General features: G+C 41.4%; 1 protein-coding gene across 4 annotated transcripts in view; it reads left to right on the top strand.

The window, feature by feature from the left end:
- Positions 1-14085, top strand: part of tbc1d22b (TBC1 domain family, member 22B) — a 1108217-nt gene that overhangs the window by 1030662 nt on the left and 63470 nt on the right. The window contains exon 12 of one of the 4 annotated variants that reach the window (XM_048611942.1): positions 8538-8586. The exons of the other annotated variants lie outside the window; for them this stretch is intronic. Within the exon in view, the coding sequence (XP_048467899.1) occupies positions 8538-8561 (24 nt within the window). The 3' untranslated portion in view covers positions 8562-8586. Of the gene's footprint in view, positions 1-8537; positions 8587-14085 lie in introns of those variants that run through there. 4 annotated transcript variants of the gene reach the window in all.

The raw sequence follows: 14085 nt of genomic DNA, 5'->3' as shown, positions 1-14085 counted from the left end.
AGAGAACAAAATGAAGAGACCGAAAGCTGTTGGGTTAAAATACAGAATTTAAAAATATCTGTAGCAACAATTAAAAACTGAAAAGCTCATATATTTACTTTCAGTGACAGTAATCATGACATCATGAAATTTGAAAGGGTAATTTGACAGAATCAAATCCATTTTAACCACACAAGTACAGGAACTTTACTTAATTCACTTAATTTGACAGAACATGACAGCAAAATGACATTTTTCCAAAGCATGCAAAGAGTGGCACACTTTCTAATTTACCCCCATCTGCCCTTTCCTTTCACTGGTAATATCACTGTTTTGACTGCATAGTCTAACGCAATTTCCTTTTTTTTTTTTTTGAAATTTTAATCATGGAATAGAAACCTGAAAATGTTACTGTAGCTTCAAAATAAAGGTCTTCCATTTGCACAAGCTGGTCTCTCTAGTAAAATACAATTAATGACATACAAGGCTGTTGGTGTACACCTGAAAGAGAATTACCTATGAAACTGCTGGGCAGCTAAATTATAATCCTATAACAATTTAAAGATAATTAAAAGTAGTAAAAATTGAGTTTTCATTCCTGTCTCCCAGTTGCAACCTCTTGATAAGTAAGGTTTTAGTTAATTTTGAACCTGTTTCTGTATGTATGAAAGATCTGACCTTTGTGTTCAGCTCTTCATTGTTTGTGTCTACAGCCAGGGGAGCAAGGAATACCTCCACCAATTCAATGCAGCCACTTTTAGCAGTCTGTGTTTGGGAGGTCACCGTGGGTTGATGCTAATATATGAAATGCAGTGCCCAATTGCACATTATGACGACACAAACAGTTGATAAATTTGTCTGCTTTTGGACAGTCTACACTAGTAGTTAGCTGTTTGAAGATTTCACTTTTGTTGCAATATTTTTTCGTCAGTGTCAACTTGAACCAAAGTCTATGAACAAGAACACAGCACCTACAACAATAGAATTTTCAAACCGTTTCAGAAATAAAAGGCCAGACGCACTTTTCAGTGCTTTAGGTGGCCAGAAAGTAAAAGTGAGGTCCTTAAGGAGCAACTGTGTAGTTTGGATTCTGTTAATGACAAAAAGATGTTAGATTATTTCAAAACTGTTGTTGAGTATTTTGGGGGTTTGTTCCAACTAAGGCGGCTGGAGATGCTCCTCTGGGCAATCTTGTTACTGATTTGGTATGATAAATGCATTACAGAGATAGCAAAGTCCTCGAAACCACCTCACCAAGGGAACTGGACTGTAGAAAGAAACGGTATTTTAAGAATTTGGCAACCAGGTGCTGGAACATAAGAATGTGTTAATTTGTTTTGAAGCAATCTCATTTAAAGGTTATGCTGTAGTTCCCTGTACCCTTTGGTTACATATGTTATCAAGTGCATTCAGTAAAGTTGGCAGTGCAAGATATGCAAGTTCAAAGAGTTGGGATGCCTTCATGCCCAGTATACGCCTCCACAGTGGAATCCATTACTTCTACAACGTTTTATAAAAGGATGCAAGAAATCTTGTCTTTGAAGAAATGAAGGAAAGTTTAGTGATTACTCTGTGTGATGGATTCTAGAATCTTAATATTTGATGAGCCTAAGGAATGAATAATTTTTCAACAGTTGCTGTTAAAAAAAAAAAGCTCAATTATAGACTCAACTATTCCAGCACTTTCCTGTCCACCTCCAATTTGCATGCTGCAAAAATTTAACCTTGATGACAACATGGCAATGTGTGTGGTCCAGCAGTGTCTCAATTTCACAGTTCTCATGCTTGTTTTCAGATGTCTCCACAGCATTTCACCTGCCTATTTCTGTAACCTTTTCCAGCCCAACACTTTAAAATGTATTCTGTTATGCGATATGGATGTTTGCTGCCCATCCCTGTTTGCCCCAGACTTGTCTTGTTGGCCATTTCAGAGAACAGTTAAGAGTCCAGCATATTGCTTCAGATCTGCAGTTGCATTTAGCTCAGACCAGTTAAAGATTTTCTTCCCTAAAGGTTTTTTTTTCAGTAGTTAGATGATAGTTGTCATGGTGACCATTCCCGTGAAACTAGCTTTCACTTCTAGCTTTTATTAATTAAATTTAAATTTCATCACTGCCATGGTTAGATTTGAATCTCTACCTCCAGAGAATTAGCCTGAGTCTCTGGATTACTAGCCAAGCAATATTGCCATTACACAACTATCTTCCCTTGAATCTCTACCCTTAAATTGGGGCCACTGTGCATCGTGCAATTTAATCATTCGCCATTAGCAGTGTTGTGCTTCAGCTTTTTTTCAGATCTAGGCTCTGGGATTCCCTTGTTAAATCTTTCCATTCCTTTAATTCTCTGTCTTCCTTTAATACCTGTTAAGAAATATACATCTTTAGCAAGCTTTTTGTCGTTTTCCTAATATCTCCTAATGGGGCTTAGTACTAATTTTTATCTGATATTGCTTCTGTGAAAGTTGCATTGAGACATAAAATGTCATTAAAAATGCTCATACAAGCTTTTATTATTGCTAAAGACTGAGCAGTGTGTGAGGCCATTCCTGGAGCAAGTTCCTATTGTACTATTTAATTATCCTGTATTTAATAATGTTAATTGCATATAAAAAGATCATTGTTCTGATAATTCAGCTATCCACTTAAATTCTTAAATGTTTACAAGATATAATCACGTTTCTATTCAAATAATTCATTGATAAATACACTTAAAAGAAGGAAATCCCATAACTTGTGCAGCCACATGAGGCATGGACAGGTGGTTCCTGTTGGTACATACACTCTGTAGATCTACCACCTGAAGGTTTGGACTTGTTTTTTGGGATAAACAAAGCATTTAGAAACTTATAAGTATCCGCTTTCTGCATTGCCACCTTAAGCATGCTCTCTGGTTGTAAGCAGTGTCTTTCCTCCTTTTACAATTGAGCAGCAACAAAAAAAAGCATACCTAAAGACATAAAATAGAAATTGCAGATGGAAATACTTTAAAATATAGTGTACAAGAAGAACTTTGTGCCAGAGGATAAGGTTGGGGTACATCTCTGAAGAAAAGTAATAAAAGGAGTTGGTTGGAAAGCATTAGAATAGTTCCAATTAAAGAAAATTAAAGAGTAGCTGAAGCACTGATTTAAGAGAGAAAAGAAAACAAAGTGTTGGAATTTTGGGTCAACGAGAATATATACAGTAATATTCAGATCTCCACGGTGATTTGTGAAACCAAATAAACAGGTTTACTGAATCACTCCAAAATGAAGAAATCCCCAATATGTTGTCATTTTTATGATTCTGATTTGAGCTAAAGTAAGAATCAATGTGAACTAAAAACAGATTAACATGTATATCACAGTCAGTGCCAACTATAAATGCAGATATGGTAAATACCATCTTAGTGATTTAGTAGGCAGCCTCCTTTACCTGTGTATCTCCAGTTTTAGTCTCTCAATTCTTCAAAGTAGAATTCCAGTCTCCTTCCTTCAAGAACTTGCCTGATTCTCCTCTGGTAGTATCTTCCAGGTAAGTGAGGCTTTGCCTCACCAATCTTCCTTGTGTGGCATACATCTTTTCTTGTGTACACTGCTCCTGTCGGTTGTGGTGGTGTGGATTTTCTAGACCTGCGTTTGCCTCTGCGCATTATAGAGAACGCTGGGCATTCAGGCACACAAGTGAAAAAAACTATAGTCAGAGTCCTAAACATGTTTTCGATCATTCACGAATCCAACTTTCTGACCTGCTTGCTGATAGCTCCCTGCATTCCAGCTGGTCTGTTTACTGTTTGCATTTGGCCACGTGATATTTTAATTTCCTTTCTATTGGTACCTCTTTGGGACTAAATGCCATTACACTTTAATGGATTTCAGTTGAATTGATTTTTCTTGTTTGTCCCTTTAAGGGGAAGTCAATCATGTTCACATCTGGAATAACTGAAAACAGCAAAGAACTGTGGATGTGGGAAATCAGAAACAAAAGTATAAATTCAGAGCACTGAAGTCACTGGATTCGAAATGTTAACTCTACTTTCTCTTCACAGATACTGCCCAACCTGCTGAGTTTTTCCAGCAATTTCTGTTCTAATTTCACTTCTGGGGTGTTCGATTGGTTTTCACTGAGTACGAAGGTGCCTGCTAAGACTGATCTGCACTTGGAAAGTTCTTCAGCAAATAGGGCAGGTTACCACAAATAACTGAGTTTCTGATAAGTTGCTGGCTAGGGATTTCCTTTCCTTACACTTTCTCTCTGCCTATGATATGGAATTGCTTTCAATGAAGGACACGGTACTATCTGTCTATTTGCAGTATGTAATAGTGATCCTGGACAAGCTTCTCCAAGGACTCAAAGTCGCTATCAAAACTCCTAAGTAACCTGATAGTGCTTCCTTGACTGACAGGACAGTGCATCCCTGACTCCAGCTCACCATAGAACAGTCACTTTTGTAAAATAGTATCAAAGATTACGGTTTTACTCAATGAGAGTTTCTCAATCTGGTGTGGTTGTTTTAGTTTGAATTGAAGATACATTTCACAACATAACCATCTTGTGAATTTCAGCTTTCATTACAGTTGTGGGACATAATTGAGTGAATATTGTATTTTGATTTTAGTAAGACTGATGAAGGAGCGAATCTGATTGTAAATGGATACTTTAACAAGCATGTGAAATTTGCCTATTTGTTTAAGGTATGAAATAATTCATGCTTCCAGGGCAATACCTAGCTGTGGAACATTTTCACTGATGCACGACCTTAAAAAATAAACACTTCACAATCCTGTCTTAGTTTCCATAGCCCGTACTGGAACATACCCTGCATCCTACAAACTTTTGACAGCCCCCATCTTCCAATAACACATCTCCTGTTTGACTGTCAGCATGGCTAAATACAATGTGGTAAGTGACTTGAAAAGTGAAGTCCCAGATTTTAACTTTTCCCAGAAAACCTGGACACTTTACTGCTTGAAAACAGGCTAGGGACAGTATAGCCACTTGCTGTACAAGCGGGATGTAAGAAGAGTTCAATCTGTGACTGTTGCTACTCAAGACAGATCATCACCAACATACCGAGCTTCAGTTTTACAAAGTACATCACAGCCATTTGCAGTATCTCAGCTGAAGCCATTGAATGGACTTTGGCTTTGATGTTGAATGAATCATGGCTTTCCAACCGTACGAAGTATACCTGTTTTGAAGAAAGGTCACTGGACCCGAAACGTTAACTCTGCTTTCTGTACATGGATGCTGCTAAATATGCTGAGTTTCTCCAGCAATTTCTTTTCACTTCAGATTTCCAGCATCCACAGTTCTTTGTTCTATTTTCTTATATATTTACTATGAATGGGCATCTATATACGTGCGCATCAAATTAATTGATAATTCATTCTTCTGTTAGACAGCTGGAAGCTAAAGCAACAAAACTCCATTTGATCTATTTAAAAATTACATCCTGAATTTATTTTCAATATCAGTTGTTATTGAAAATTTTGATTGGATTAATTCTGCCTCTTCTACAAGGTCTTTCATGACCTGTATAATTTATTATCAGAAGATTTACACATTTCATTGAGCTTTTATGTTCTCGAGTCAATGAAAAATGTTTTGTTGACATCAATTAGCCAGCGATGGAAGATTTAACAGCAAAAATTAGCCACTTGTCCTGTGGAACTTGCTAAGTAATGTAACTAGCTAATGATAAATGAATTGCAAAAAAATGGGCAGTTCTATATTTGATAGTTTATTATATTTTTAAGTCATTTTACCAGCAATATCAAACAGCTAATCCAAATTTAACGGTATCATACATCATAGAATTGTTGAAACAGGCCCTTCAGCCCAACAAGTCCACACTGACCCTCAGAACAATCCACCCAGATCCATCCCCCTATAACCCACCTAATCTACACATCCCTGAACACTTTGGGCAGTTTAGCATAGCCACTTCACGTAGGCTGCATATCTTTGGACTGTGGCAGGAAACCGGAGCACCCAGAGGAAACCCACACAGACACGGGCACAATGTGCAAACTCCACACAGACAGTCACCTGAGTGTGGAATTGAACCCGGGTTCCTGGCGCTGTGAGACAGCGGTGCTAACCACTGAGCCACCATGCTGCCCCAAAGTATCGGAAATAAAGGTGTCACTTTTCTCTAATTTTCTTTATTTTCCTAAAGTGCACGTTGCGTTGTATTTCCATTGTGGACTACAATAATAGAATGAGATTTCTCTTGGTTTGTGCAGTTTTGTATTTGAAAACCAATTTGGATAATTGTAAATGTTTTCCTCTCCTTGGGTACTACGACTGATTCAGATAGGATCTTGGTTTCTCAAAGCCTCATTTTAAAATTTTCAATATCATTCTTAATTTCCTTCATGGCTTCTCCCCTCTGTATTATTGTGCACTCTGTGACCGCCCCAATAAGCCCTATGTTTCTCTAACTTTGACCTCTTGTGCTCACTTCCTGCTTCATATTGTCATTGGTACTTTCAGTTATCTACTCTGCAGTTTACCCCTTGAAATCAATATTTCTGAATGAGTATTCATTTAAAAATATTTTTTATCTGATTACACTTCTTATGCTAAAGGTTTATTTAAATACTATTGTAATTTTGAGAACGTGCTTTTGGTGTGGTCCATATGTGCTGGTAGGACTCCATCAACAGAAAATAGTGAAAATTAGATCCTGAAACAAATTATTATGTTACTATATTCAACAATTATTGTAGTTTAGCTTGACATTAATATTTAGCACTACAATTTGAAAAGCAATTCATAAACACAAAAATTAACATGGGAAGTATAACTTTTATACCTAAGCTATTTTTAGCAGTTATTTTGTATTTGTAATATGGCTGCAGTACACTGGATGGATTTAAGTATGTGGAAGCATGTAAGTTTGTAAACAGGCAAGAAGTTAAAATGAGAGAAATAAATAGCAAACCAAGAAACCCAACTCTAACCTGTTCTGAAGAAGAGTCACTGGACCAAAACGTTAACTGTGATTTCTCTGATGTTGCCAGCCCTGCTGAGTTTTTCCAGCAATTTCTGTTTTTGTTTCAAGCCTGTTTGCTGACTTCTAAATTTCACTGCAGCACACAAGGTTGTTGCTTAAATGCAGCCAATACTTAAATAGCATTAAACCACCTGAAATGTTTCACATGAGTGTAGTGCAGTGAAGTTTGACACTGAACCACAAAAGGAGATGACCAAAAATTTTGTAAATAACGAGATTTTGAGAAGTGCATTAAAGAAGGAAAGCGAGAAATAGGCGAAGAAACTTAGGAGGAATCTCTGGCTGTGAAGTCCTTGACAGCTGTAGGCACAGCCACCAAGTTATGGAGCAGTTCAAATCAGGAGGCCAGAATTATGCAGATATCCTGGAGGATCGGAGGCTGGTGGAGATTGCAGAGTTAGGAAGGGTGAGTCAATGGAGAGATTTGGAAACCAGGATGGCATCACTTGATTGGAAAGTTAGTAAACACTGATATAAGAGATAAATGGAACTTAATGAGAGTTAGGACTCAAGGACTCAAGCAGCAGAGTTTTATTGTTCAATCAGAGCAATATGGACATTGAATACAAACTTAGTGTGGAGAATCGTAAGTATTCTGAGCTTTATGATTCTTATCCATGAAAACCAGGTGAGAACATGGTGAAACTGGGGTTGGCTGAAATTGTTATGGAAAAATGTCTGTGTAAATAATTAGTACTCAGCTGCTTTTCTACCTTCCTTAGGGAAGGTTTGCTCATGATACGTGTGTGTTTTATATACCTTGGGGGTACTGCCAAAGCTACACACCTTAATGATTTAGAGGTACAGTCTACACTTTGAAACTCAAAATAATCCGATCAGCATAGATGATCCTTATGCGTCATTAATTTGGAATTGTGGATAGACGTCAAAATGGCCAATAGCAACAGCAGCTCCACTACTAGTTACAGTCTGCACCTCACAGGCATGTACATACACAGGAATGAGTCAGCAGCAGACAAATGCAGCTTCTCCTTCTCACTGTTGGAGTGCGAGTTACCGTGTGAAAACACCACAATGTCTCTAACTGCAGTCACCAAAATGAGAGTACCCAATTTGGTGCATGCTTTGTGAAGTCTACTGGTGAGTCGTTGTTGTTGTCTTGGTTGACCTTGACTGTCTCCTGAAGGTTGTGTGACATCCCAGTGTGGTATGAAAGATGTGAATCAGTACTGCCAAGGTGAGAACGATTGAAGTCAATGTACATGTTACTGCACTTTACTCATTGTTGATATTAACCTAACACTATTGCGTTTTGTTTGCTACGTGACTGTCAGATATTTAATTCAACCACCCACATCTTGTTGGCTCAGCACACTGAAGCTCCAATAATTTTGAGCAATAATTCGTTTGTAGCTACTAATTCTGAGATCAGTGGAAGACCACCTTTCCTCTGCTACGGTTATGTGCTCTCGTACTTACTGTGCGTTGTGTGCATTACTGAGTTAAGGAACGTGTTCCTTATTTTTTAGATATCATTGTTGATTTCTCTCTCTTCTGATTGCTTGCATTTTGCGTTCTTTCACTGTCCTCTTCAGCTAGGAATCACATCATGCCTTTAGTATTCAAATGAGTGCTGCAAAGACAAACAGAAAAGACTTTAAAAACCAGAATAGTAAGAAAGCAAGAAGGAAAAGAGAAAAACATGAAAGAGCAAATGACGAAGAAGGAATAAAGACATGCAGAAGTAACAGAACAGATGTCTAAGAATAAATGCACGAACAGGCAAGCCAAGCCTGTGGCCAGAGTTGGGAGTTTGTTTTTGGAGAAGCTATCCAAACCATCATTCTAAAACAAGTGAGAAAATTATGAATTGTCAATTTTGATGCCTCCTCTGGAAGGTGTACCAGTTTAATGAAAAGGAAAAGAACTCCAGTGACAGAAGACCAAGCCTTCACTTGGTTACCCAGTAGAATTTGATGATGGGCTAATTGTGTTTCAGTGGTTTGTAATTAAACATTGCAGACTACACTCTATTCATTCTTTTGTCAATGGGAAAATGGTGAGACTCCCTTGAATGTTGATATGCCAGGCAGTCAAAAGGTGAGCAAAGTTGAAGAGAAAATAGTGTTAACGAAGACTACTGAGAGTTGTGTTGTCATATGTGGACAAGAGGACAAAGCTTGTGTCGGCAATAATATTCAAGTGAAAAAAATGTCCTAAACCAGCAATTCCCAAATTGTATCGCTCGCAATAATGGATGGATGGATGAATGAAGGTTCGTGAAAAGACAAAGTTTGGAGCTTCTAAGCAGTAGGATTACATAAGGAAAAGAAAACCTAAAAGATTGTGTTTAAGAGTTCTACAGTAAAGTCTGTTTTAAGTTTATTTTCTGCTATTTTATTTTTATCCTTTGGACATCCATTTTTGGTTTACTTTGAAGTAGTACTTGTACAATTAAGTCTAATTGTGAAACAATTAGAAAGCACTTACAGTGAGGTTTTCAGTGCATCTGTGTCTCACCAGTTATATATATTTTATCTTTCACAGAGGTATTCCCTGTGAATATAAATAGTAGCTCAGCAGAAACATACTGGTAACGTAACAATTTAGAGCAGCTTCAGGAATTATTAATTACCCTGTTCAGACATGTTATTACATGCCTCTGGGGCAGGTAGGTCTTGAACCTAGGCATCCTGGCTTAGAGGCAGAGACACTACCACTGCACTGCAAAACCTTCCCCATCAGAGAGTTCCTTTTCAGGCATGCTTTCCATACTCATTTTCCACTATTCACAACATGACTTGGTCCATCTGGACGCAGCTTCAGGATGGATATTTTCTAATTAATGTGTTCAGATATTATTGCATGCCCCTGGAGCATGTGGAACTTGAACCCAGAGGTTCCTGAATCCTGACTCAGAGGTAGGGACACCAGCACTGCACCACTAGAGCCCTAAAGTTAATTAAAAATAGAGTGCGTAAACTTTCATCTAGAGCAGCTTTTGTTAACTTTCAGTGATAAGTAATAGCTCTATTGTCTTTAAGACATTACAGTTGTTAGTATCTGAAACTTTGGAATTGATGGTATATGTGATCCTGATGCTTGGAGATTCTTTTGTAGTGCAATTCCTAAATATGTTTCCAATGTATTTCTCCAAGTCGTTGATTATGGTTGATTGACACAAACATCATTTACAATTTCAACTGATCACTGTGGCACACTAATACCTGCTCCTGTCAGCCAAGATGACGAAAAAATTGTTTGCATCTGTAGTACCTTGTTAATCTGTTCTAAGTACGTTCCAGCACTCCAGAGATAATTTCCATTTAGCAGCTATTAAAATTGGCGCACTGTAAGAATGCCATTTCATGCATAGGTGCCCTTGTTTACATAACTATAAAACCAGTTCTGTTTTCTTGACTGGTAAACCTTCCAGGGCAGTAGTGTGGAGATGGGGCTGTGCATGCTGCAGACTTTTTTAAAAAAGTTTAATGTAGCACAACTGGTGGCTGATGTTAACTTCTTTTTTATACCAAAGATGATAACTATATCTGTATCTGATTTGTATGACGCCTCAGCCACTTTAGAACAATGTCATCAGTAGGATCCAAAATATTTGGGCCACCAGGTATAACAGTTAGGTAGCTTGATTTAGCTTAATCTGCATCTCTCCTTGTCAAAAAGGCTTCATGCCTGAAATATGCCCAACATGCATTCCCCAGTACTGGATGAAATTCATATCATTGCAGTGAAGGCCAAGAAAGTAACTTTGCATATGTGAACACAGTTGAGCAGCCAGAAAAAAAAAATGACATGATAAGTTTCATCTGTGAGGGCAAGTTCAATTAGAGATGGTTGGCAGAATATAGGTGGCAATAAAGTAAATGATCCAGATATTGTGAGCAGTACAAAAGCAGTACAAGAGCTTTTCAAAGCATTAGTGCTTTATTTCTTATTTAGTAATTTGCAGAAACTGGGTGTGGCCAACAATTCTGATATTCATTCCGATCCTCTTGAAAAGATGGGGGTGAGGCACCCCTTGAGCCATTGCCTTCCATGTAATATAGATAATCCTACAGGACTATTTGTTGTATGTCAGGAGAAAACTCAGCATTGACAAAGAAAAAGTGACGTATTTCCTTGTCAGGAATGTGTGCGGTAAGAACTTAGAGCTGTTGATGTTCTGATCCAACCGCTGACCTTGATATTCTATCTAGTGATAGTCACAGATATGGGAAGTCGTATCGAAGAAGCTGTAGTCGCTGCAGTGTCTCTTGTGGATTGTACACACTGAAGATGTCTTTCCATTAGTCCCCCAGTAACACTGATGGTACCACCAATAGCATTACCATACAGGTTTAAAGTACTTCTGCAGACAGAACAGAAATAACGATAAGGGATAGTAGGAACTGCAGATGCTGGATGAACACAGCAGGCCAAGCAGCATCAGAGGAGCAGGAAGGCTGATGTTTCGGGCCTGGACCCTTCTTCAGAAATGGGGGAGGGGAAGGGGGTTCTGAAATAAATAGGGAGAGAGGGGGAGGCGGATAGAAGATGAATAGAGGAGAAGATAGGTGGAGAGGAGACAGACAGGTTAAAGAAGTGGGGATGGAGCCAGTAAAGGTGAGTGTAGGTGGGGAGTGAGGGAGGGGATAGATCAGTCCAGGGAGGATGGACAGGTCAAGGGGGTGGGATGAGGCTAGTAGGTAGGAGATGGGGGTGGGGCTTGAGGTGGGAGGAGGGGATAGATGGGAGGAAGGACAGGTTAGGGAGGCGGGGACAAGCTGGGCTGGTTTTGGGATGTGGTAGGGGGAGGGGAGATTTTGAAGCTTGTGTAGTCCACATTGATACCATTGGGCTGCAGGGTTCCCAAGCAGAATGAGGTGCTGTTCCTGCAATCTTCGGGTGGCATCGTTGTGGCACTGCAGGAGGCCCAGGATGGACATGTCGTCTGAGGAATGTGAGGGGGAGTTGAAATGGTTTGCGACTGGGAGGTGCAGTTGTTTAGTGCGAACCGAGTGTAGGTGTTCCGCAAAGCAGTCCCCAAGCCTCCGCTTGGTTTCCCCGATGTCGAGGAGGCCACAACGGGAACATCGGATACAGTGTACCACATTAGCAGTTGTGCAGGTGAACATCTGCTTGATGTGGAAAGTCTTCTTGGGGCCTGGGATAGGGGTGAGAGGGGAGGTGTAGGGGCAGGTGTAGCACTTCCTGCGGTTGCAGGGAAAAGTGCCGGGTGTGGTGGGGCTGGAAAAAGTGTGCAGCGGACAAGGGAGTCCCGGAGAGTGTGGTCCCTCCGGAAAGCAGATAAGGGTGGGGAGGGAAAAATGTCCTTGGTGGTGGGGTCGGATTGCAGATGGCGGAAGTGTCGGAGGATGATGCATTGGATCCGGAGGTTGGTGGCGTGGTACATGAGGACGAGAGGGATTCGTTTTGGTTGTTGTTGCGGGTAGGGGGTGTGAGGGATGAGTTGTGGGAAATGTGGGAGACACTGTTGAGGGTGTTCTCGACCACTGAGGCGGGGATGTTGCGGTCCTTGAAAAACGAGGACATCTGAGATGCTCGGGAGTGGAATGCCTCATCCTGGGAGCAGAGGCGAAGGAATTGGGAAAAGGGGATGGCATTTTTGCAGGAAAGTGGGTGGGAGGAGGTGTATTCGAGGTAGCTGTGGGAGTCGGTGGGTTTGAAATGGATATCGGTTTCCAGGTGGTTGCCAGAGATGGAAACAGAGGTCCATGAAGGAGAGCGAGGCATCAGAGATGGTCCAGGTGAGCTTAAGGTTGGGGTGGAAGGTGTTGGTGAAGTGGATGAACTGTTCGAGCTCCTCGTGGAAGCACAAGGCGGTGCCGATACAGTCATCAATGTAACGGAGGAAGAGGTGGGGTTTCGGGCCAGTGTAGCTACGGAAGGGGGATTGTTCCACGTAACCTACAAAGCGGCAGGCATAGCTTGGGCCCATGTGGGTACCCATGGCCAACCCCTTTGTCTGTAGGAAGTGGGAGGAATTGAAAGAGAAGTTGTTGAGGGTGAGGACGAATTCGGCTAAGCGGATTAGGGTGTCAATGGAGGGGGACTGGTCGGGCCTGCGGGACAGGAAGAAGCAGAGGGCCTTTAGGCCATCTGCATGGGGAATGCAGGTGTATAGGGACTGGACGTCCATGGTAAAGATGAGGTGTTGGGGACCAGGGAATTGGAAGTTTTGGAGGAGGTGGAGGGTGTGGGTGGTTTCACGGACGTAGGTAGGGAGTTCCTGGACCAAGGGGGAGAAAATGGAGTCGAGATAAGTGGAGATGAGTTCGGTGGGGCAGGAGCAGGCAGAGACCGGGGTCGACCAGGGCAGTCAGGTTTGTGGATTTTGGGAAGGAGATAGAAGCGGGCGGTGCGGGTTTGGGGAACGATGAGATTGGAGGCTGTGGGTGGGAGGTCACCTGAGGTGATGAGGTTGTGGATGGTTTGGGAAATGATGGTTTGGTGGTCGGGGGTGGGGTCATGATCAAGGGGGTGGTAGGAGGTGGTGTCGGAGAGTTGGCGCCTGGCCTAGGTGATGTAGAGGTCAGTGCGCCATACTACAACTGCACCTCTCTTGTCCGCAGGTTTTATGGTGAGGTTGGGATTGAGGTTGGTTGACGTCACCTCAACCTCTCCATCCCCTCACCCACTCCAACCTCTTCCCCCACGGAACGTGCAGCCCTCCGCTCCAAACCATCATCTCCCAAACCATCCACAACTTCATCACCTCAGGTGACCTCCCACCCACAGTCTCCAATCTCATCGTTACCCAACCCCACACCGCCCGCTTCTATCCCCTTCCCAAAATCCACAAACCTGACTGCCCTGGTCGACCCGTTGTCTCCGCCGGCTCCTGCCCCATCGAACTCATCTCCACTTATCTCGACTCCATTTTCTCCCCCTTGGTCCAGGAACTCCCTACCTACATTCGTGACACCACCCACGCCCTCCACCTCCTCCAAAACTTCCAATTCCCTGGTCACCAACACCTCATCTTTACCATGGACGTCCAGTCCCTATACACCTGCATTCCCCATGCAGATGGCCGAAAGGCCCTCCGCTTCTTCCTGTCCCACAGGCCCTACCAGTCCCCCTCCACTGACACCCTCATCCGCTTAGCTGAACGCGTCCTCA

This window comes from Rhincodon typus, chromosome 25 (assembly GCF_021869965.1).
Source record: "Rhincodon typus isolate 14 chromosome 25, sRhiTyp1.1, whole genome shotgun sequence".
NCBI classification, from domain to species: domain Eukaryota; kingdom Metazoa; phylum Chordata; class Chondrichthyes; order Orectolobiformes; family Rhincodontidae; genus Rhincodon; species Rhincodon typus.
The sequence above is the reverse complement of the archived record's forward strand: the minus strand, read 5'-3'. Positions and strand labels throughout refer to the sequence as shown.